Source organism: Lemur catta, chromosome 3 (assembly GCF_020740605.2).
Source record: "Lemur catta isolate mLemCat1 chromosome 3, mLemCat1.pri, whole genome shotgun sequence".
NCBI classification, from domain to species: domain Eukaryota; kingdom Metazoa; phylum Chordata; class Mammalia; order Primates; family Lemuridae; genus Lemur; species Lemur catta.
Window position 1 is genome coordinate 30,466,150 of NC_059130.1, and position 20,952 is coordinate 30,487,101.

The 20,952-nt window shown below is 45.9% G+C and overlaps 1 protein-coding gene across 3 annotated transcripts in view; it reads left to right on the forward strand.

The window, feature by feature from the left end:
• LOC123634131 (T-lymphocyte surface antigen Ly-9-like) overlaps positions 1–20,952 on the forward strand; it is a 63,767-nt gene that overhangs the window by 35,062 nt on the left and 7,753 nt on the right. For 2 of the 3 annotated variants that reach the window (XR_006733866.1, XR_006733867.1), the window contains exons 4-5: positions 9,729–10,121; positions 19,072–19,183. Coding sequence is in view for 1 of the 3 variants with exons in the window: in XM_045545457.1 (XP_045401413.1) it covers positions 9,729–10,121; positions 13,254–13,372 (512 nt within the window). In the remaining 2 variants the exon portion in view is untranslated. Of the gene's footprint in view, positions 1–9,728; positions 10,122–13,253; positions 13,928–19,071; positions 19,184–20,952 lie in introns of those variants that run through there. The other variant, XM_045545457.1, reaches the window with a different exon arrangement.

The window sequence follows — 20,952 nt, forward strand, 5'->3', positions numbered from 1 at the left end:
CTGGCCTTAAATGCCACTGACTCAACAGTTCAATTTTTTTACCACTGTGTTATACTATCCAACTATGTCACCTAACTGACTGCAATACATTTCAGGTGGATCTATGAGTAAACATGAAAATTAAAATCATAAATGTACTTCAAAACAAGAGAGAAGCAAAAACCCACTTTTGAAATGGGAGCTTTGTTTTTAAGCAAGATATAACATGAAGAAGCCATAAAAACTTTGATATGTTTGACTTCATGAAAATACAGTTTTGGCGAGGCAAACAGTCCCTAGGTGAAGGTCAAACAAAAAACTCTAAAAATTTATATTATGTATGTTAGAGAAAAGGCTAATTTTTATAACATATATCTAACTCATAGAAACTAATGGAAACAATGAGAAAGGACATTAGCAGGCAGTTCACAGTTCACAGAAAAGGCAATAAACGTGACTTAATATGAAATGATGGTGATGATGAATTTCATGTATAGTGGAAAGTGTTATGGTCTGAGACACAAGAAATGATCACCTAAAGACCAAATTGAGCCAAATTAGGAGTCTTTATTAGCTGGCCAGTGACTACTCTCTGCCCGCCAAAGGCGGTGGCACAGAGAGCAACATTGAGCCTTTGAAGCAGAAAGCTTTTATTGTGGGTGAAAAATCATTGGGACAAATTAAGCATGATTACAGGGGCAAAAAGCAGCATTACCATCACTTTCATGTCCTGGTGCAACAGGATCTGGGCAGTTTAGGGCTTGGTCATGCAGAACATGGGTGCTGCATTCCCACACTTGGGGCACTGTCTTTAGCAAGCAGTTTTACAGAAGTGAGATAGCAGGTTAATGATTTTTCGGCATGAAACTCACATTATGACATTATAGAAATAGCTCTGACAATGTTAAAAGTTTAGACTTTAACATTATATGGCCAAAAGTTATAATAGTCAGTAGTCTTGGAGCTTTTGGCTCTTAACATTCCCCACTGATGTTTAGGGGGAATCAAATCATTGATTCTTTGTTATAAGTTTTAAGCTCTGGAAAGGTAGAGTTGAACTATTGTGTATCTTATCAAGGTCCTGAAATATGTTTTTAAACCTATAACTCAGAATATTTTTTTAAATAAATAATCTATTTCAACCTTTTTTTGGCTATCTGTACCACCCTGCCCCCTACACAAATGTCTCTAGCAAATAAGGTGTTTAGCTTATGCCCAAGGATTTATCTTTTAAGTATGGATGGAATTTTGTGCTATGACAGTGTTATTTATTGTTTTTGTAAGCATCTAAGTGTAGTTTATAGGCTGATGGGGGGTGCCTTTGGTAAGTCTAAAGCAAGCAATCTGAAACAGAGGAGTCTTTGGAAAGTCTGATCTTTAGCGGGTCTTGGTTGGCTGGATAATCTATTTTTCCGGGAGCTGGTCTGAAGATCCTTTTTTAATCTGGGTGTGATGGATCCAGTGGTGCTTTCTGGCAACCTTTATGACTGTTGGTGTGGTGAGGGTTATTGGCAGGGGTCCAGTCCACCTTGCCTCCAAGGTAGCGTGCTGGGTTTTTTTTTTTTAACTAGATGAGATCTCTGGGCTGCACCTGAAATGAAGCCTTTTTTAGGGGAAGATTAATTGGTCCAAGATGAGCAGCCTTTACAAGGTCTTGGGTCTGCTGGACACCAGATTACAAGGCCTGCAATGATTTAAGAAGGGAATGGTTATTTAACTCCGCTACCTTGTCCTCCACCAGCTTGGGGATAAACCGGGGCAGTCGGCCGAACATGATTTTATATGGGGTTAAGCCTTTAGCATAAGGAGTGCATCTAGCTCTTAGCAGAGCAAAGAGGAGGAGGCTTACCCAGTCTGTGCCAGTCTCTAGCTTTAATTTGTTTAATGTTTTTTAAAGTCCTATTTATCTTTTTTATCTGTCCTGAACTCTGAGGCTTATAAGCACGGTGTAATTTTTAATTAATCTTTAATGTCCTAGTTAATAATTGAGTCATTTGAGTGATGAACGCCGGGCCGTTGTAGGACCCCAGTGTAAGTGGGAGGCCAAATCGGGGAACAATCTCAGTAACTAGTTTTTTTTTTTAATAGCTATTTGTGCTGTCTCTGACTTTGTAGGAAAAGCTTCTGCCTATCCAGAGAAAGTATCAATGAATACAAGCATCTGTATTTGTCTGGATACAAGTATCTGTATTTGTCTGGATTTACTCGAGTGCAGACGTGGCACCTTGCTGAAGCTTGCTGGGCTTGGTGGTGTAGTGGAGGAATATCTGACCTCTTGAATCAGTTTTAGTCTTTAGGGCTTTTCCCATTTTAACTTCTTTTTTTGTGTAGTTTGGAGAGTTTGGCAAGAGCTGTTTTGCCAGAGCAGAGAGAGTTAGGAGAGGCCCCACTGATTTTTGCGAGACTTTCTTGGCTGTCACGTCAGCAAAAGCATTGCCTCTCAACACTGGGGAGTCAGTCCTTGTTTCTGGTAAAATGCCCCAAGTACATGTGCTATTGCAAAGGCTCTCCCCCATCTTAGGGCCTGGGTCAGGGCTATGAGTTCAGCCTTTTGGGCTGAGGTTTCATGTCCAAGAGCCTGTGGCCAGATAACTTGGTCAGCAGTCACAACAGCCACCCCTGCATACCTGACTTCCTCTGAGATGTGGCAGGATTGAGGGAGGCTGTTTTCAGGAAGCAAATCCTGGTGGGGGGTCTAGCAACATTACCTGATATTGGGTTATGCAGGAGTTTGAAAGTCATCTCTTGGGGGGACCTTTTAGCGAGGCTTCTACAGAGCATGGGGCTATAGTATGCAAGTCTTGCCTGAAGTTTAGGTCAGAAGTTTTTTTGACCAGGATGGCAGTTGTGGCAATGGTTCGCAGGCAGTTTGGCCAACCTGACATCACAGGGTCCAATCTTTTAGATAAGTAAGCCACTGGTCTTTTCTAGTGTCCCGGCGTCTGGGTTAATATCTCCTTTATTAGTTCTCAGCAACATATAATTGGAAAGGATTAGTTAGATTAGGCAAAGCCAATGCAGGAGTGTTTGTGAGGGCTTGAGAGTCTCAAAAGCCTGGGTTTCAGTTTCAGTCCAAACTAGAGTATTTTTTTTTCAGAAAGGGGGCCCTTCAGCTTGTTGGAGAATGGAGTATGTTGCTCCCGTGTCCACCTAAAACTCTAAAGTTTGCCCCTGACATTTAAAGACCTTGGGCTCCTGGGGGCTTATTGGGATGGAGCCCTGGCCCCGTCAGTCTGTGTCTTTCATAGGGACCAGAGTGGGCTTGCTTCTCTCATGCTCTTTGTGGGGACACTCATTCTTTCAGTGACCATGTTCTTTGCAATAGGCACACTGGTCATGGCCTAAGTCGGGCCTTTTTTTTTTTTTTTTAGTATCCTGATCTGGTTTTTTAGGCTCCTTGCCTCTCCTAGTTTTATATTTTTCCTGTTTTACCATAGCATATATGAGAATTTTGGCCATCCCCTTGGACTGTACAGTCCCAGGGTCCTCTCTGTTGTTGTAGATCTTTTGGGCAATTTTTATTAGTTTAGACAGCATTTTATCCTCAAATCTCTCTAATCTCTGCAGCTTCTTTCTAATATCTGGGGCCAACTAGGTAGCATATGCAATGTTAATGGCACTTCTATTTTTTGGTGTCTCTGGGTCTATGGGAGTATACAGGTGGTAAGCTTTAAAGAGGCATTCTAAGAATGTGGCCAGGGGCTCGTTAGGTCCCTGTATCATTTTGCTTACCTTAGACAAATTAGTCGGCCTTTTAGCCGCAGCCTGTATGCCTCCTAGCAGAGTCCTGCGATACCGATGGAAAGCCTCCTTACCTCGGTCTTATTTGGGTCCCAGTCCAGTCGTGCAGAAGGGAAAACAATCTTTATTCAGACTGGGTCAGTCGTGGGTTGCTCATCTGGGTAAGGAATGGTTTTGACTGCCTCCCTCCTTATCTGCTCGCACTCTTCAGAAGTGAAGAGGGTTTGGAGGAGCTGCTGGCAGTCCTCCCAAGTTGGCTGGTGAATATAAAAGACAGTCTCCAGGAGAGAAATTAGTCCCTGAGGCTTCTCAGAAAAAGAGGGGTTTGGGTTTTTCCAGTTATATAGGTCACTAGTTGAGAAGGGGACATAAACAATGAATGGAGGGAGGTCAGGTCCCAGAGGGGAAGGGACCTGTCTCAGAAGAAGGATTGGTGCCCCTGAGGAGTCGGACTCCAGTGAGGGGAGACCTGGGGAATGGTTATAGTGTGAGCCACTCCGGGTGTATGGAGGGCTGAAGGGCTCACGGTCTCTCCTAGGAGCTGGATCGGGGTGGGCAGTTGGATATGGTGGGGGCCCCAGTAGTAGGGGATCCTCTGGCTGGTCAACTAGAATGGGGCTTGGTTTTTCTTTTTTACTTCTAGGGCTGGGATTTCCCTTTAAAGGGGGCCTAGTCATGAGAACTGATTTTTCTTTTGCAGCCTTGTTTTTGTGGGGGTTAAGACAAGACTGTAACTATTTAGAGTTGTCTACTAAGATGTTATTCTAGAACTGTATATAAGGGATTTGATCTGGATGTCCTGGATTTCTAAAAATTATGGCCTGCACCCTGTTGGCAAGAGTAACTTGGACACTGCCCTCTGAGGGCTGTCCAACACCAAATGTGGGCCACTCATTTACAAAATTTCTGTAAGTCAAAGGTGTTAACTGAAAAGCCATAGGGTGTGGCCCGATGCTGAAAACATTGGAAATTTTTTAAGAAGCATTCAAGAGGAGAGCAAGTAACACAGGGCTGAGATTGGTACATGATGAAAAGCCTAAATGTTACAAGATTCAGGCAACAGTCAGAATGGGAAGCAACACCACAACCAGAAAAGGAAACCTATTATAGTCCAGTTTACAACCACTAATCACAGCCTTCTCTTTGGCCCCTAATCCTCTGGAGCCACTTAGTAAAGCCCGATACCCAGCAATAGAGTCAACCCGAATAGGCCAATGGCAATGTAAGAAGCTGACTCAGTCATTCAGCTTAAGGGGACCTGAGTAGTCCGTCTCAAAGACAATTTTTATACACAGTCTACATTTATTAAACACCTATGCTGGCAGCGACACACAGAGACACAGACTTGTTTTACAGAGTAGGGTTTCTCAAACTTCGTGGCCTTTCAGCTGTGGAGCTGTGACACTCTCACTCACTCATATCATATGTGGACAGAAGGGACAGAGGACAGGACAAGACAATTGGCCAATGATGACAGTGCACATAAATTGGACTCCCTACTGTTGCTGCTGCCCCAGATGGACTCAAGATAGTGGTAGTGGCATAGGCCGTCTACCCCTCTCTTGATTTTGATAATAAGGGCCTCTTACCTGCTGACATCAAGGGCAGTCAGGGAGCTGCCAATTTGGCTTGATCAGTGCAGTTGGATTAATTTGGTGCCTTGTTGATTTCACAGTCGACTCTTTAAATCTCATTCAAAAAGAAAACCAGAAATTTCAGCCGCCTGAAAAGATGTGAAGACCATGCACAGAGAAAGGCACGGACAGAGAGAGAGAGGGAGAGTGATAGAGGGAGATAGGCAGAGAGAGCAAGCAGTGAGTGGCTGAGCAGAGGCGGTGAGGGAGGGCGAAGCCTGATTCTACCACCCTAGACGGCCTCAGGAAAAAGGCAGAAAGGAAACTGACAATCATGGATCCCAGTGATAAGTGCGCACCATTCTTTAAAGTTCGAAACTATAACCTAGGACCCAGATGACAGGTGAAACCAAAATGGAATCGAAGCTGAGAGAAATGAAAGTAATCAGACTCAGGAATCTGACCAGGACTTGCAAGTCCTAGGTGACATCTCATGTCCCAGGACTCACCCAAGGAAAAGGGGAAACAGAATCAGATCCTGACAGTAAGTTCCAGGTGACATCTCACCTCTTGGAGCCCACCTGAGGAGTGAAGCTGCATCCAGCCAATCTCCTGAGGCGCTAGACAACTCTGGAGCCAGAAACAGACCAGAAAAGAACTCACTGGTGAACAGAAACAGAAGACTCGTCCAGAAGAATTTGTGGTTTTAAAGGTGTAGGGGTATTGTCACTATGGAGGTGATTTTGTTATGTTTGCATATGTTATACTTTACTGGTAAATTTACATGATGGCTTTTACATTGCTGGTCTTGTAAGAGCTATACAACTTTCCTAAATGTATACCTATAACTGCAGCAATTCACCTATTTCAAAAATTTGGAATTCTGTTCATTTATTCTTAAGACCACCTCAAATTTAAAGGCTACCTTATTGTACGTTTAAAGTGTATTATAAGTGTGGTAGTTAATAAAACACTATTTTTTTTCTTTAAAAAAAAAATAAAAAAAATAAAGGTGTCGGGGCCGGAACATTGTCAAGCCTCTGCCTGGGGCTGTGGAACGTCTCTCAGAGGCCTTCCCCTAGGCAAGACACTCCACTCCGTGCCCAGTCTCCAGGCACCGGTGGTCGCCAGGTGCCCTATATTAGGGCAGAATCTCGCTGGGGCCTCCAAATATTATGGTCTGAGATGCGAGAAATGATCACCTAAAACCGAATTGAGCCAAATTAGGAGTCTTTATTAGCTGGCCAGTGACTACTCTCTGCACCGCCAAAGGCAGTGGCACAGAGAGCAGCATTGAGCCTTTGAAGCAGGAAGCTTTAATTGTGGGTGAAAAATCACTGGGGCAGAGCAAGCATGATTACAGTGGCAAAAAGCAGCATTACATCATTGTCATGTCCTGCAACAGGATCTGGGCAGTTTAGGGCTTGGTCATGCAGAACATGGGTGCTGCATTCCCACACTTGTGGCACTGTCTTTAGCAAGCCACACTTGTGGCACTGTCTTTAGCTAACTCACTTACAGAAGTGAGATAGCAGGTTAATGATTTTTCGGCATGAAACTCACATTATGACATTATAGAAATAGCTTTGACAATGTTAAAATTTTAGGCTTTAACATTATATGGCCAAAAGTTATCATAGTCAGTAGTCTTGAAGCTTTTGGCCCTTAACAGAAATGTGTATTGAAATGACAGTGAGATATAATTTTCTCTTATTGAATTTGACAAGGGACCAAATGTTTGATCATAATGTATTGATGAGAAACCTAAGCATTATTGGTAGGAGTATAGATAGAATCACTCTTTGGAGATACTTAATAATATTGGTCAAAAGTTCAGGTATATGTGCCTTTGATCTATGAGATTCACCCTATTGATTTTTCCTAATTTATACACATCCATGTGTGAGAGGCTGAGATATTAAGATATAAGTGCCACCTTGTTTGTGGTGGCACGTTACAACGGGGCCATCAGGAGCAGCGGGGTATGAGAGCCCCACGAGGCACGGTGTGCAGACAGTCAGTGCGACACAGCGTGCACAGATCCAGCGTGCGTCCCAGTAAGTGCTGCTACGACAAAGGCAAGGAGAGATCGGTGCATAGAGCGTGCTGCGTCTGTGGAGATATACATGTGTGCTTGTGAGTGTGTAGATTATCTCCAGGGAGCTGCCCAGGACACGGATAATGGTGCTGTCTTAGGAGAGGGAACCGGGCAATGGGAGCCAGAGATAGGAGACAGCTAATTTTCAATCCCCTGAATTGTCTCCTCCTTTCATAAACATGTGAATGTATAATCTGATTAAAATAAATTAAAAGCCACTTGGTGTGGCTGAAATGCAATCTCCTGTCCTGAGGACCATTAGACATTTGGTATCTGAAGGAGCTGCTGAAATGTAGGGAGTGGGAATTATGTTCATGGGGGATGGGTGACCTCTTTCCCAGGCAGGGAAACATCAGGAGAAATCCAGTTACAATAACTGTGGCAATTCCATAGCAGGTGGGCCCTATAATAGTAATGATCATAACACCTAAAGGCACACTGTTCAGTGCTTTTGAAAATATATGTCATCTTATTTAATACTTGTAGGAGCCCAATGAGCACCAGCAATTATTACTCCCAGTGTTCATGTGTGGGAACTCAAGGGTTAGACATTTTAGGAATGTGGTAAGGATCACTCAGCCAGAAGAGGGTAGATGTGGAACTTGATCCCAGGCCTGTCTCAGTCCAGAGCTTACAGCTCATGTGATGTGCTGGCCAAGGGCTCTGCCCTGGTTCCTCAGGAATCATTTGAAGTATCAACATGTAGTCCCTGGGTGTCATCCTTCTGAGTTCCTATATTTCTTTCCCAGGACTGTCATAACATACCAAGCACAGTGTCTAAAATAATGGAAATTTACTGTCACACACTTCTGGAGGCGGGAAGGCCAAAATGCAGGTGTTTGTCAGGGCCATGCTCCCTTTGAAACCTGCAGGGGTGTGGTAGTCAGCTTTGAACCCTACATGGCTGTATCAGTCAGTTCAGTCTACCATAACAAATGAGAGAAAGTTGTTTTCTCACAGTTCTGGGGGCTAGAAGATCAAGGTTCTGGCAAATTCAATTTCTGGTGCAGGCTCTCTGCCTGGTGTGCAGAAGGCTGCCTCCTCACTGTGTCCTCACATGGCCTTTCCTCAGTCCATGTGCATGGAGAGGGCAGGCTCGCTTGCTCTTTGGTGACTCTTCTTATAAGGACACTAATGCTATTGGATTGGGCCCCACCCTTATGACCCCACTTACCCTTCCTTCATTAGAGTCCACATCTCCAAGTATAGCCGCACTGGGTGTTAAAAATTTCAACATGTGAATTTGAGGGGAACAGAAATATTCAGTCCATAAAAGGGGAGTCCTTCCTTCCCCTTCCCAGCTTCTGGTGTTCACTGGCAGTCTGTGGTGTTCCCTGTCTTGCAGCTGTGTCAGTCTAATCCTCATCTTCACATGCATCCTCCCTGTGTCTCTTCCCCTCAGCTTCCCTCCGTGCATGTTGGTGTCTGTGTGTAAGTTTCCCCTTTTCATAAGGACGCCCGTCATGTTGGAGTGGGCCACAGCCTGATGACCTCACCTTACCTTGACTGTATCTGCAAAGACTCTATTTCCAAGCAAGGCACGTTCTGAGTTGCTGCTTTTAGGACTTCAACATGTCTTTTTTGAAGAACACAATTCAATCCATAACAGCCCCCCTTCCGGCAAGAACGTGCCCCCTGACAGGGGGAACCGTAGATTTTGGTAAATATGTCTGTAACCTCACTCCCCATGTATCCTGGGGAGCAGGGCTGGACATTAAATTTTTGTTGTTTTTTTCTTCTTTATTAATAAATATTGCCAGAAGAATCTTTAAATAAAGAAAACATTGAAAAAAAGCCATCATAAAATTTCCCACAGTAGTTATGAAAATATAGTGTGATTGGGTCTCATTGTGAGGGAGGGAAAAACTAGACCTCTAGGGTTCTTAGGCACTGAAAAGGCCCCAATACTTTTGCTGTATTGTGTTCCTTAGAAGCAGGTCGCTAAGTGCAGCCCACACTCCAGGGGAGAAGATTACACATTGATGTACACAGGAGCGGGGGAGAGACCTTTGGGAGACACTTTTGAAGCTGCCTCTTGCATTTATGCACTTAGCAAGTGCCAGAAAACGTACTAGGTTCTTTTGATCTATGGTTTCATTTAATTCATACTATGATTTTGGGACAGTAAGGAAACTGACAGTTAGGCAATTTAGCCTGTTCAAGGTTATACTCCATGAGAACCAGACTTGATCCCAAAATTACTCCAATTCATTGTACTAGGCTGCCTTCCTAGAAAGAGGAATTTTGGATGCATTTGATTAAGAAGAAAAGTTCTGTGGTTGCCTTATTTGTTCTTGATGGTAAAACACTTGCATTTCCTGTTTCTAATGCCCCAGGTGTCTGCGGTGCTGTGGCTCAGCATTCTGGGGCAAATGGCTCTGCAGTTAAGGATTCCAGAGCCCACATTCCTCTGAAGGGGATCTCAGGAGAATCTGTCATGTTTGATGTGACCAAGAAGCCGGGAGCAGTTTGGGAACCTGAGCTGGAGGAGCTCTCCTGGAGCTTCAGCCCTGAGTCAGGCTACACGGTCATGTTTCGAGTCCAGAGAGGCGTCCAGTCTCCAAGATGGTTCGGCCTCCAGGACAAATTCAAGCAGAGGGTCCAGGTCCCCAGCTTGGCCTTCATGAAGATTGAGAACCTGACTCTTGAGGACAGTGGGCAGTACCGAGCTCAAGCCACGTTAACGGAAGGAAGAGAAGTTATGCAGTTTTTCCGGCTTACTGTCTATGGTGAGTGACACCCCGTCCCTCCAGCCCATGGCTTAACTTCTCCTTTGCCACATTGGCCCCTTTTGCAGGATTCCATTCAGACACAGCCTTCAGACTGTATCAGCTCCTGTGAAAATAGGGCAAGTGAGGATACCAGAGATGAGACCAGAGCTGAGATTGATACCAGGGAGAAAATCACTTCAGTGTTTTGGGAGGGGAAATGGAAATAGAGTGAAATAGCAATTGTTCCAATAATGTCAATCATCCTTTCCAGGACTAATATTACTTAATTTGTATAGTAGTTTTCCATTTTTTTAAGAACAAATTACTGGTCGGGCATGGTAGCTCAGGCCTGTAATCCTAGCTCTCTGGGAGGCCGAGGCAGGTGGATTGCTTGAGCTCAGGAATTCGAGACCAGCCTGAGCAAGAGCGAGCCCCCATCTGTACTAAAAGTAGAAATAAATTAGCTGGAAAACTTCAAATATATAGATTAAAAAATTAGCCAGACATGGTGGCACATGCCTGTAGTCCCAGCTACTTGGGAGGTTGAGGCAGAAGGATTGCTTGAGTCCAGCAGTTTGAGGTTGCTGTGAGCTAGGCTGATGCCACGGCGCGCCAGGATGACAGAGAGGGACTCTGCCTCAAAAAAAAAAAAAAAAAAAAAAGGAACAAATTACGAAGAAGTAGTAGCTTAAAACAACAGAAATGTATTAAGTCAGCATGCTGTAGGTCGAAGTCTGACACAGGTTGCACTGAGCTAAAATCAAGGTGTTGGGAGGCTGTGTCCTTTCTGGGGGCTCCAGGGGAGAGTCCATGTTCCTGGCCGTGGCCACCTTCCTCCATCTTCAAAGCCAGCAACGGTGGGTCGAGTCCTTCTCAACCCCTCTTACCTCCTCTCCTTCCTTCTGTCACTTCTAAGGATTCTTGTGGTTACATTGAGCCCATCTGGATAATCCAGAACAATCTCCCCATTTCAATGTTAGCTGATAAGCAACCTTAATTCTATGTGCTACCTTAATTCCCCTTGCCATGTAACCTAACCTATTCCCAGGTTGCCTGGACTACAGTGTGGAAATCTTTGGGGGCACTATTCTGTGTACCACAGTCGGAAGTCCACACATATCGAGTCCTCCCTGTTCCCTCTCCTCTCAGCCCCAGCCCTAGACTCACTCAGGACTCCACAAACCCAGCTCTCAAAACCTGGATAGTTGTAGAATGTTTACACTGCTTAGGAAAACTGTTTACCCAAGACTTTCTTTCCCTAAAGTTTCTCCTGCATAGAGAAATATCCTGCTAAGGGGAGAGCAAGTTTGCAGCGTTAGGTCCCATGTGCTTTCTAAGACTGGCTTACGTATCTGCCTCCTCTGTTCCAGTCTGTACCTCAAGTTCAATGGCATGTTGTAACCACGCTCGGAGATGTTGTTCCTTGTCGCTGCCACTGCATCTTCCACCAGAGTGTCTACTCTCAGGAGCGAGGGGCTTTCTCTGGCCTCCCAGAGCTGGCCTGAAGTCGTGCCCCACAGGGCTGTGCAGTCCCAGGTGTCATGTCAGCTGGAGATGCAGGGGAAGGACCCTGGGCTGGGCAGGACAAGCCCTTCTGCCCTAGACTTCTTCCTCTTCCAACAAAGACCCCAATGTCTTAGAAATAATGGGCCCTGAGTAGGTGGAGTCCAGCCTTTATTTCCTTTGGGAGATTTTTCAGACTTGTTCAATATAGTGAAGCCTCAGAGAGCTGACTGAGGGGCTCCCTTTCTTATTGTCATCTGCTCAGTGTTTAGCTTTAGACAAACTGTGTTTTACCTGTAAGACACACCCACTTTTCTTACAGGGTGAAAGTCATGGCTTCTGTGAGAAAATGAGGAGAAAGTATGATGTGGAATATTCTCTACAAACGAGACTCTTTCTTTTTTCCCCTCCTGCACCAGAGCCCGTGCCCCATATCCATATCCTGGCTCAGTCACCATCCATCGCACTAGGTTGGTGCAATGTCACCCTGGAGTGCAGGGCTCCAGGGGACACAAGGAACCTAAATGTGACCTGGGAGAGCAGGGGTCTCCCCACGGAACTGGAGCAGAGAGGGACACCAGGACCAGCCCTCGACCGCTGGACCCTGGTTGTGAGGTTGCCCCTGAGCCAACCCAATGCCAGCATCACCTGTGTGGTCAGCAACCACATGGAACAGAAAAGTGCCACCAAAGATCTTGGGGACATCTGTGCCCAAGATGAGTGGGAAGGGGCATGTGGAGCTCAGGCAGCACTTGGGGCTGAGGGTCTAGGCTTTTCTCCCTGCCATGTGTATTAGCGTCACCGTCTACCTGGTCACCCACTCAGAAGCCTGGGAGTCCCAGTCACCTCACTTCTGCCTTTGACCATCTCTCCCATCCGTGCCCTCCTCTTCCAGCCACCCACTATGTCCCTGCTGGTCAAGGCTTCAGCCTTCCCATGGCTCTCCCACTCCATCTGTCCTCCACCAGATGTCCAGAGTGGGCTTTGGGGAAAGCAGATGGGATTATGTCATTGTCTGTGTCACCTGTGGGAACCTGATTCCAGCTACCTGCTATAGGATTTTGTTCTTAGATATTCCTCCACCCACATTGCTGGCCTCACCTACTCGCTTCACACCGAAGTGCTGCCTGTAGTTCCCTGAACGTGTCCTGTCATTGCAAGATTCTGAGCTTCTGGGCATGCTGTGTCCTCTCCCATCAGCCATCCCTAGTTCCATGTCCTTCCCGTCTTGTCGTACTGCCACTGAAGGATTTCCCTGAGGCAGGCAGGCTTCGTGGGATGAAGACTGGGTAGTGGCACAGGGCCCCACACTTAAGGGTCTTTGTTTAAAATTGTGCTGTTAGTCAATTTGAACAAGGGCTCCCTGTTTTCATTTTGCACAGGGCCTGCAAGTGATGTAGCCTGTCCTGCCCTCAGGCACCACCTCCTTAGGGAGCTTCCTGTGGCCCCCCCACACTAAGCAGTAATGATAGATTTGTGTCTGGGTCTCCTCTGTAGACTGGACAACCTTGAGGCCAAGGCCATGTCTTGTTTTCCTTTGCATCTCTGTTCCAAGCCAGCTTCTGGAAAAGTTTGATCATAACCAGTGTTCCTGGAATGAATGAATGACTGGGACTCTGAGTGCATCCCTGTCTTTTTTTCCTCCAGGAACTGCTGGAGGATCTGATATGTCAGTGTCACTTAAAACCACCTGTGACCCTCTTCCATGTCCTCTTCCCTGCCTTGCCACAGTGGGGGTTCAGGCAACTCCCACGGATGACGTTTGACACAGCCATTCTCTGAACATGGTGCTCCTCATTCCTGAAGTGACCCCCTGTGAATATCTGGAAAGTCCTACTCCTCCCTCAAGACTCAGTGTACCCACACCTCTGGAAGGCGCTCCTGAAGCCCTAGCACAAGGTGTAAACCTGTGTTGCAGCAGGGTTCCTCTGTCTGGCAGTTGATATTTTCTCAGTCTTCTCTCCTGGGTGATGAGCTGCTTTAGGGCATGGACATCACCTTATTCATCCCAGTATCCCTACCACAAGCAGCAGCTCGGTGTCTGGTTGAATGAATGGACCTGCCATGGTCTGTACTCTTCAGCCTGTGCACCAAACACCTTCTTGCCTCTCCACTGGAGTTCTCCCTCTGTTTTCCCTTGGAAACGTGTATCTCAAGTTCTCTGCTGCTTTAATTTTGTTCATTATTTGTATGAGGGAAACAGATGCACATGGATGGGACGTGGCTAGACAGCTGCCAGACATGCTAAGGGCTATTGTGGTTTTGATGTTGACCCTGGGAGCTATATCATACCTTTGGAAGACATGTAGGAAGAAAAAGAAGAAGATGGAACCAGAAAGAGGCAGGTTGTACTTCTCCTTCCAGGCCCAGATACCTCCCCTCCTCCACTAGATCTTGGTCCTCTTTCTCTTGAATGTGGGTGCCAGGGGGGTCTCCTGCAGATGGGATGGTACATGTGGCCACGGCTTTGGTGTTCATGGCAGTGGGAGGGATACAGGTCTCCAAGGCACAGATTTAAGGATTGTCTGTGTGTGGCTCAGGTGCGTGATTGCAGGAGGACCACAGAGTTGCAGATGGTGGCATCCACTATGAAGAGCTGATGAAACAGAAGTCTCAGGTAGGTAAGAACAAGTTGATGCCTGGGGCCACTGGCCATCCAGGGCACTCCCAAGTCCTTCACTGCCCAGCCTTGGGCTTCCAAACCCAGGTATCTTCCACTTCTGGCCCTGTTGCCTGTGCATGTATTTCTGGACAATCAACACCATTTACTAACAAAAAGTTGTAACTGGTGTCAATGTAATGCTTTGCGTTTTTTGTAATTTCATGAGCAGAGCCTGTCAGTGGGCACTGGCTCTGCAGGTCCCTCTGGGGCCACTTTATCCCTCAGCTGCTCCAGGACCCCTCTGTCTTGTATTCCAGAGCCTCGATGAACTACATGTGGAAGAAAAGGGGCCTGTGAGTACTGTCTACAGTGAGGTCCATAAACCAGGGTGGGCCATGAATATCTTTTGATTGAAGGAAGCAGGAGAATCAGCACCACCGGGACACGTGTGGTCTGAGCCTGAAGCCTGCAAACACCGGCCTCTCCCAGCTGCAGTTTAGCTCCACCCCCCATGGTCTATGTTAGCCCGACTTCACAACCATAGGTTCTATGGGTACTCATAGCCTGGTTACATTCTGGGACACCTCCCCATGCTGTCCTTACTCTCAGGATCCTCACCCTTGCCAGGTGAGGGCTCTTGGTCTATTGCTCAGAAGGATTCTGACTCTTCTCCAGAACCTTCCCAAGGGGACCCTGTCTGATAGTGCAGGTAGCAAATCCCCACCACCTCTGCTGTGTTGCTAGTGTGTATAATTCGGAGAACACAAGCCCAGGTGTGGGAGCTGTGCAGAGGTGTTGACTGTGCCATAGGGGAGGGAGATAGGACCTGGGTTCTGGGTGCTGAGTTAGGGTCAAAGGAGGCAGCATGGGGGGGTGGAAGCTCCCACAGGGACTGGTCTGAGGCTTCCTTTCCAGATCTCACGTAGGCCTCCCTTGGCTGTGTTGAATAGTGTGTGCATGTTTGTGTGTGTGTATTCGGGGGAGTGTCTAGGGCACATCATGCAAGTCAACCAAAGCCAACTTTCTTTCCACCTGTGCTAAGCTGGACCTAAGCCTCAGGCCCAGCCAGTGGACCCAAAGTTATCTTCCTGTGCAGTGGAAAGAGGAATTTGCATGATCTCAAGCTCTTAGCATACAAACAACAACAAGGAAAGAAAATGATAGACCAATATTGTTATGAATAAAGATGTAAAAATCCTCAATAAAATTCTAGCAGACAGAATTCAGCAGCATATGAATGAAATAATCCACCAAGAACAAGTGGGCTTCATACCAGCAATGCAAGGATGGTTAAACATACATACATCCATAATTGTGATTGACCACATAAACAGAAGCAAAAACAAAGATCATATGGTCAAATGCTTTTTCCTCATCTATTGAAATGATCACATGATCTTTGTTTTTGCTTCTATTTATGTGGTCAAAGATCATATGGTCAAATGCTTTTTCCTCATCTATTGAAATGATCATATGATCTTTGTTTTTGCTTCTATTTATGTGGTCAATCACAATTATGGATGTATGTATGTTGAACCATCCTTGCATCGCTGGTATGAAGCCCACTTGTTCTTGGTGGATTATTTCTTTCATATGCTGCTGAATTCTGTCTGCTAGAATTTTATTGAGGATATTTACATCTTTATTCATAACAATATTGGTCTATCATTTTCTTTCCTTGTTGTTGTTTGTGTGCTAAGAGCTTGAGATAATGCAAATTCAAAGATCATATGATCATTTCAATAGATGAGGATAAACCATTTGACTTACCAGACTTTAAACTATACTACAAGGCTGTGGTTATTAAATCAGCTTGGTATTGGCACAGTAACAAGGACACAGACCAGTGGAACAGAACTGAGAATCCAGATATAAAACCATCTTCATATAGCCATCTAATCTTTGACAAAGTAGACAGAAACATACTCTGGGGAAAAGGATCCTTATTCAATAAATGGTGCTGGGAAAACTGGATAGCCACATGTAGAAGACTGAGACAGGACCCACACCTTACACCTCTCACAAAAATCAAATCACAGTGGATAACAGACTTAAACCTTAGGTGTGAAACTATTAGAATTCTAGAAGAAAATATGGGAAAGACTCTTATAGATATTGGCATAGGCAAAGAATTTATGAAGAAGATCCCAAAAGCAATCACAGCAACAACAAAAATAAACAAATGGGACTTGATTAAATTAAAAAGCTTCTGCACAGCCAAAGAAACTGTCACGAGAGCAAACAGACAACCTACAGAATGGGAAAAAACTTTTGCATGCTACATATCCAATAAAGGACTGATAACTAGAATCTATTTACAGCTCAGGAAAATCAGCAGGAAAATATCAAACAACCCTATCAAAAAGTGGGCAAAGGACATGAATAGAATTTTTTCAAAAGAAGACAGAAGAATGGCCAACAAACATATGATTTACAATTCTTGACAAATCACAAAAAAATGAAATAAAGTCCCATCCAATTGTCAAGGCTGCTTGGGCAGCTCTCCCTTCCTTCTTCTGCTGGGAACTTTTTCTTCATGAGCTCAACTCCCAACTTCCCAAGTAGCCTGAGGAGCAGAAGGCCTTTTGCCAGCACCATCCACAGCAGTGGGAAGCAGAATAGAGCTCTAGTCCCTGCAGGGTCAGACACAGAGCAGGAAGAGAGAGGGAGGCTTCTGGGTGACTGGACCCTGGGGCTGCTGTGCTCCCTGCAGGGGCTGGCTCAGTGCTCAACCGCTCTACTCGACAGTTTCGGGGACCTGGGTCTTTGGGGCTGGAGATAATCCTAGCCCCAGAGAGTTTCTTATAGGCTGAGAATGTCCCCATTGGATGGAAACTCACCACCTGGATCCTACTCTAACCTGTGCTTTATAAAAACCCCACCAAGTGACTGTGCTCGTAACAGGGACCTCACAGTGTCTCAAAGCAGTCCATTCCATTTCTGCATGACTCTGACTATGGAAAGCTCTACTTTAATACTATGAGTGAAATGCTCACCCCTGTGTCTTCCTCCTCCGATGCTGGCTTCCCTTTTGAGGTCACTCATTACAAATACCATTCTGTATTCACTCAAAGGTGCTTCAAGGGGGATTCAGAATAGAGCAAAGATAAGCATCAGTCCTTTTAAACCTGTTCTTTTCCCCTGGTAAAAGTCCTGATTTCTCCCTCCTAACCACCCTCCATAGTTTCCTAGGGCACAAACCAACTTTTATTGTCTCTGGATCTTCCCACGTGGTATCATCCCCCAGAGCTGGGAAGGCTGGAATATCACATTTCCTGGGAATGGTAAGCAACATCCCACCCTACCCTCAATCTTCTGGGAAAGGAGTGTCCCCAGAATTAGAAACACTGGGTGATTTCTTCAGTACAACAGATGACCTCAAGGTCTTTGGTGTCAGTTTTCTTGTCCACATGGTTGCTGACCACACAGGTGAGGCTGGTGTTGGTCTGGCTCAGGTGCAGGCTTACAGCTGGGGCCCAGGGGCCGGGGACTGGTCCTGGTGTCCCTCTCTGCTCCAGCTCCCTGGGGAGGCCCCTGCTCTCCCAGGTCACGTTCAGGTCCCCTGTGGCCCCTGGGGTCCTGTACTCCAGGGCGATGTTGTGCCAGCCTAGTGTGATGGATGGTGATTGAGCCAGGATGTGGGGATGGGGCACGGGCTCTGGGGCAGGAGGAGACAGAAGAATCATTGTTGGGTGTGCAGGGCATGCTCTTCATTCCCCATTTCAATAGTTTCAGAGCAGCACCCTGCTGAGCAGGCAGAACACTTTGCACCCAAAGAAACAGGCCTGGAGAAGTGAAACAGTTTGTCCAAAGTCATGTATGAAGAAAGCGGTACAGAATCCCAGATTTAGAGAAGAGATGGCAATCAGAGTCCCTCAGCTCCCTTCACCACCTCCCCTGCCCTCCACACACATCATCAGATCCTTCATAACCCCCCACAGCACTTGGAAGGTGAAAAGCAAAGGTCTTGGGCAAATACCTCCCACATGCAGAATTTGCAGAGGAGTTTCTGAAAACTGGTTGTAAGACTCTTAAGCTCACACTTATTCTGAAAACATAGAAAGGGTAGAGTTTGGAGAGGACGTGAAAGACAATTTTTTTTGGAGAAAACTGTGGTTTCCATTGCCTCCTCACCACCTGGGTGCCCACCCCTCACCTCACCTCAATTCTGGTGACAGTGGGCCCCAATGAGACCATTGAGAGAACTTGATGTGTGTCCCCTGCAGCCTGGGGATGCACCCAACAGGTGTCTGATCCACATCTGAGAGAGCCAGAGAGGGAGACCCTGCTGAAATAGCCTATGGTAGCAGAGTAGGCGCTACCAGTAGGGAAGAAATTGCGTCACTAAGCATAAATCAAGTGAACATATTTTTCATCATGTAAACGTAGTAGCTTAAGGGAACTTTGTTGAGAGAGCCACATGGAGGAGGAATAGAACCCCAATAGAGAGTCTGTGTGGAAATGGACCAGTCAAGAACTGGGGGCCAAATTGAGAGTGATCAATGCTCATGCTGAGAGTGCATTACCTGTGGGAAAGCAGGTGGCAGAGGCCCAGAAGGGGGAAGAGGGGTATCCAAGGAACCTGTGAAAATGCCCCATGAGAGAGAGAATCAGTCTAGACACTATCAAGCCCAGAGAACCAACCGCTCAATGACCACACAGAATGAGTCAGGAAGGCCTTTCCTGCCCCCCCCCAGCCCCCATCCTCTTTCCTGCTCCTCCTTCCTTCTCCATCCCTGTGGAGTTGGGGAGGGAGTTCCCTTATTTTGCTGTTGTCTATAATTAATAAAATCATTTAATAAAATATTGCTCTTGCCCGTTTCAGAAGGCAAAGGTGAACACTGATTCCTGTATTCTCTGCAGGGTTCTAGCCCCTCCCTGAAGCAATGGCTGCCTGCACCAACAGGGTGGGTGGTTCATGTGCAACAAGAACGACACGCATGGAAAGGAGACTTGGAAACTTTCAGACAAGAAGGTACTTGAACTGACTCAGGAAGGCCCTCCTCACACTCTGACCACCCGATAATGCTTGATAAAAATATGACAAAAGTGTTTTGTGTAATTTAGGTTCAACAGAACTTCAGTTACAGTAACAAGAGGGAGCCCTGTGCTAAAGCAGTGAATGGAGTTTGAAGTTGGCTTCAAAGGAGTGGCCCAAGGGGTTATCAGAGCCAGACATGTACCTTAGAGCCCAAGTTACACGTCTCCACATGGGGATGAAATCTAGGCTGTGCCTGTGCTTGTGGGGAAGCTGTGCAAAGCCAGATGAGGGGCAGGAGCAGGTATAGGAGGAGAATGTTTCTGTCTTCTGGCCTGGGAAATCAGCTGAGGGGGCTGACATCTGCACTGTACTGTGAGTGCAGTATGTGAGAAGTTGGAATCCAAGTCTGCACCATGCATGGGTGTGCGTGTGAAATCTCACTGCGTGCTGGGGCTCTGAGCCCAGAAACTACCTTAAAGATAGGTGAAGCCTCAGTGCCCTAGCAGAGGGAACACTGAACTGACCCATGGAGAGAGAATCCCTCTGTAGATTCTTGCAGAGAACAATTGCTGCTGAGCAGATAACATTAAAAAATTAATTACCAACATTTTAGGAAATGTACATCTCACTGAGAGTCAGCAGAGGCCACAGAAGGGAAGCCACAGTCTGGGAACCACAGTTAGAAGTAAAATGCAGAAGGAACCTTCAGAGAACTATGCTCACACTCTTCAAAGAGCTAAAGGGAGGAGTCAAGCCTGTGATACAAAAAAAAAACATTTTGAAGAAAGAACAGGCAAGAGGGAGTGAGAAGAAGAAATATTGAACCAAAAAAAAAATAGGTTTAAGACATTGGTAAATCTAAAAAAATTTTTTAAAAATGTGTAGTTAGTAAATATATATATACATGGTCAGATAATACTTCAAACTTATCTGCAGTCCTGCTCTCTAGGGAGGTGGCTGTGAGTAAACTCAGGGAGTCATAACCTCAGAGCCTGTGCCTGTCTGCAGTGGACCTCCATTGACTGAGTATCACAGGTAGGTCCACAGCAGGATCAGGCGCCTCCAGGAACCCCTGGGGCAGGAGGTGCTCTGGCCCTGATGGTAGAAGCAAGAGGTGTGGTTAGCCCCAGCACCTACTCCAGACATGGGCTGCCCAGCTGCCCCAAGGGCCTCTTAATGCTTTCCTATGTACATAATTGTCTTGGAAGCATTGATTACGTTCCTTTCCTCCTCTTAACCTATCAATTGGTCTAACTCTCTCAGCTCCTTTTTTGACATTAGCTTTGCCTGTGATTGCGCAGTTCTCAACCTAAACCAGAGGTACTGTAGCTTGAGCACACCCTATAGACAAAGATAAAACTTCATCCAAAGACAGAAATAATAAAGATGAGGGTTCAGTACATATGACCACACACACACACACACACACACACACACACACACACACACACACACACACACACAATTTCTTACTGGCAAAGATTTCTATGAAAAAAGTTAAAAGAAAAAAAAATAAACGTGTAGATGTTTGCCATGTTCATGCTAGCAGCTTACTCATCTGACTGTGGAGAGCTACAGCTGTGTGTTCCATTTCCCCACTCTCGCTTACCTAAAGCAGAGACTGCTAATTTGATCGTATTGTAGGGTGTGTCTTCTAGATACTGCAGTTTATTTGTGGGTTCCAAGAGATATGTATGGGTTTGGCCATTATTCTTCTCTTATTCTTGTGTCTCTGTATCCTTTCTCCCATGTAGGAAGACCCT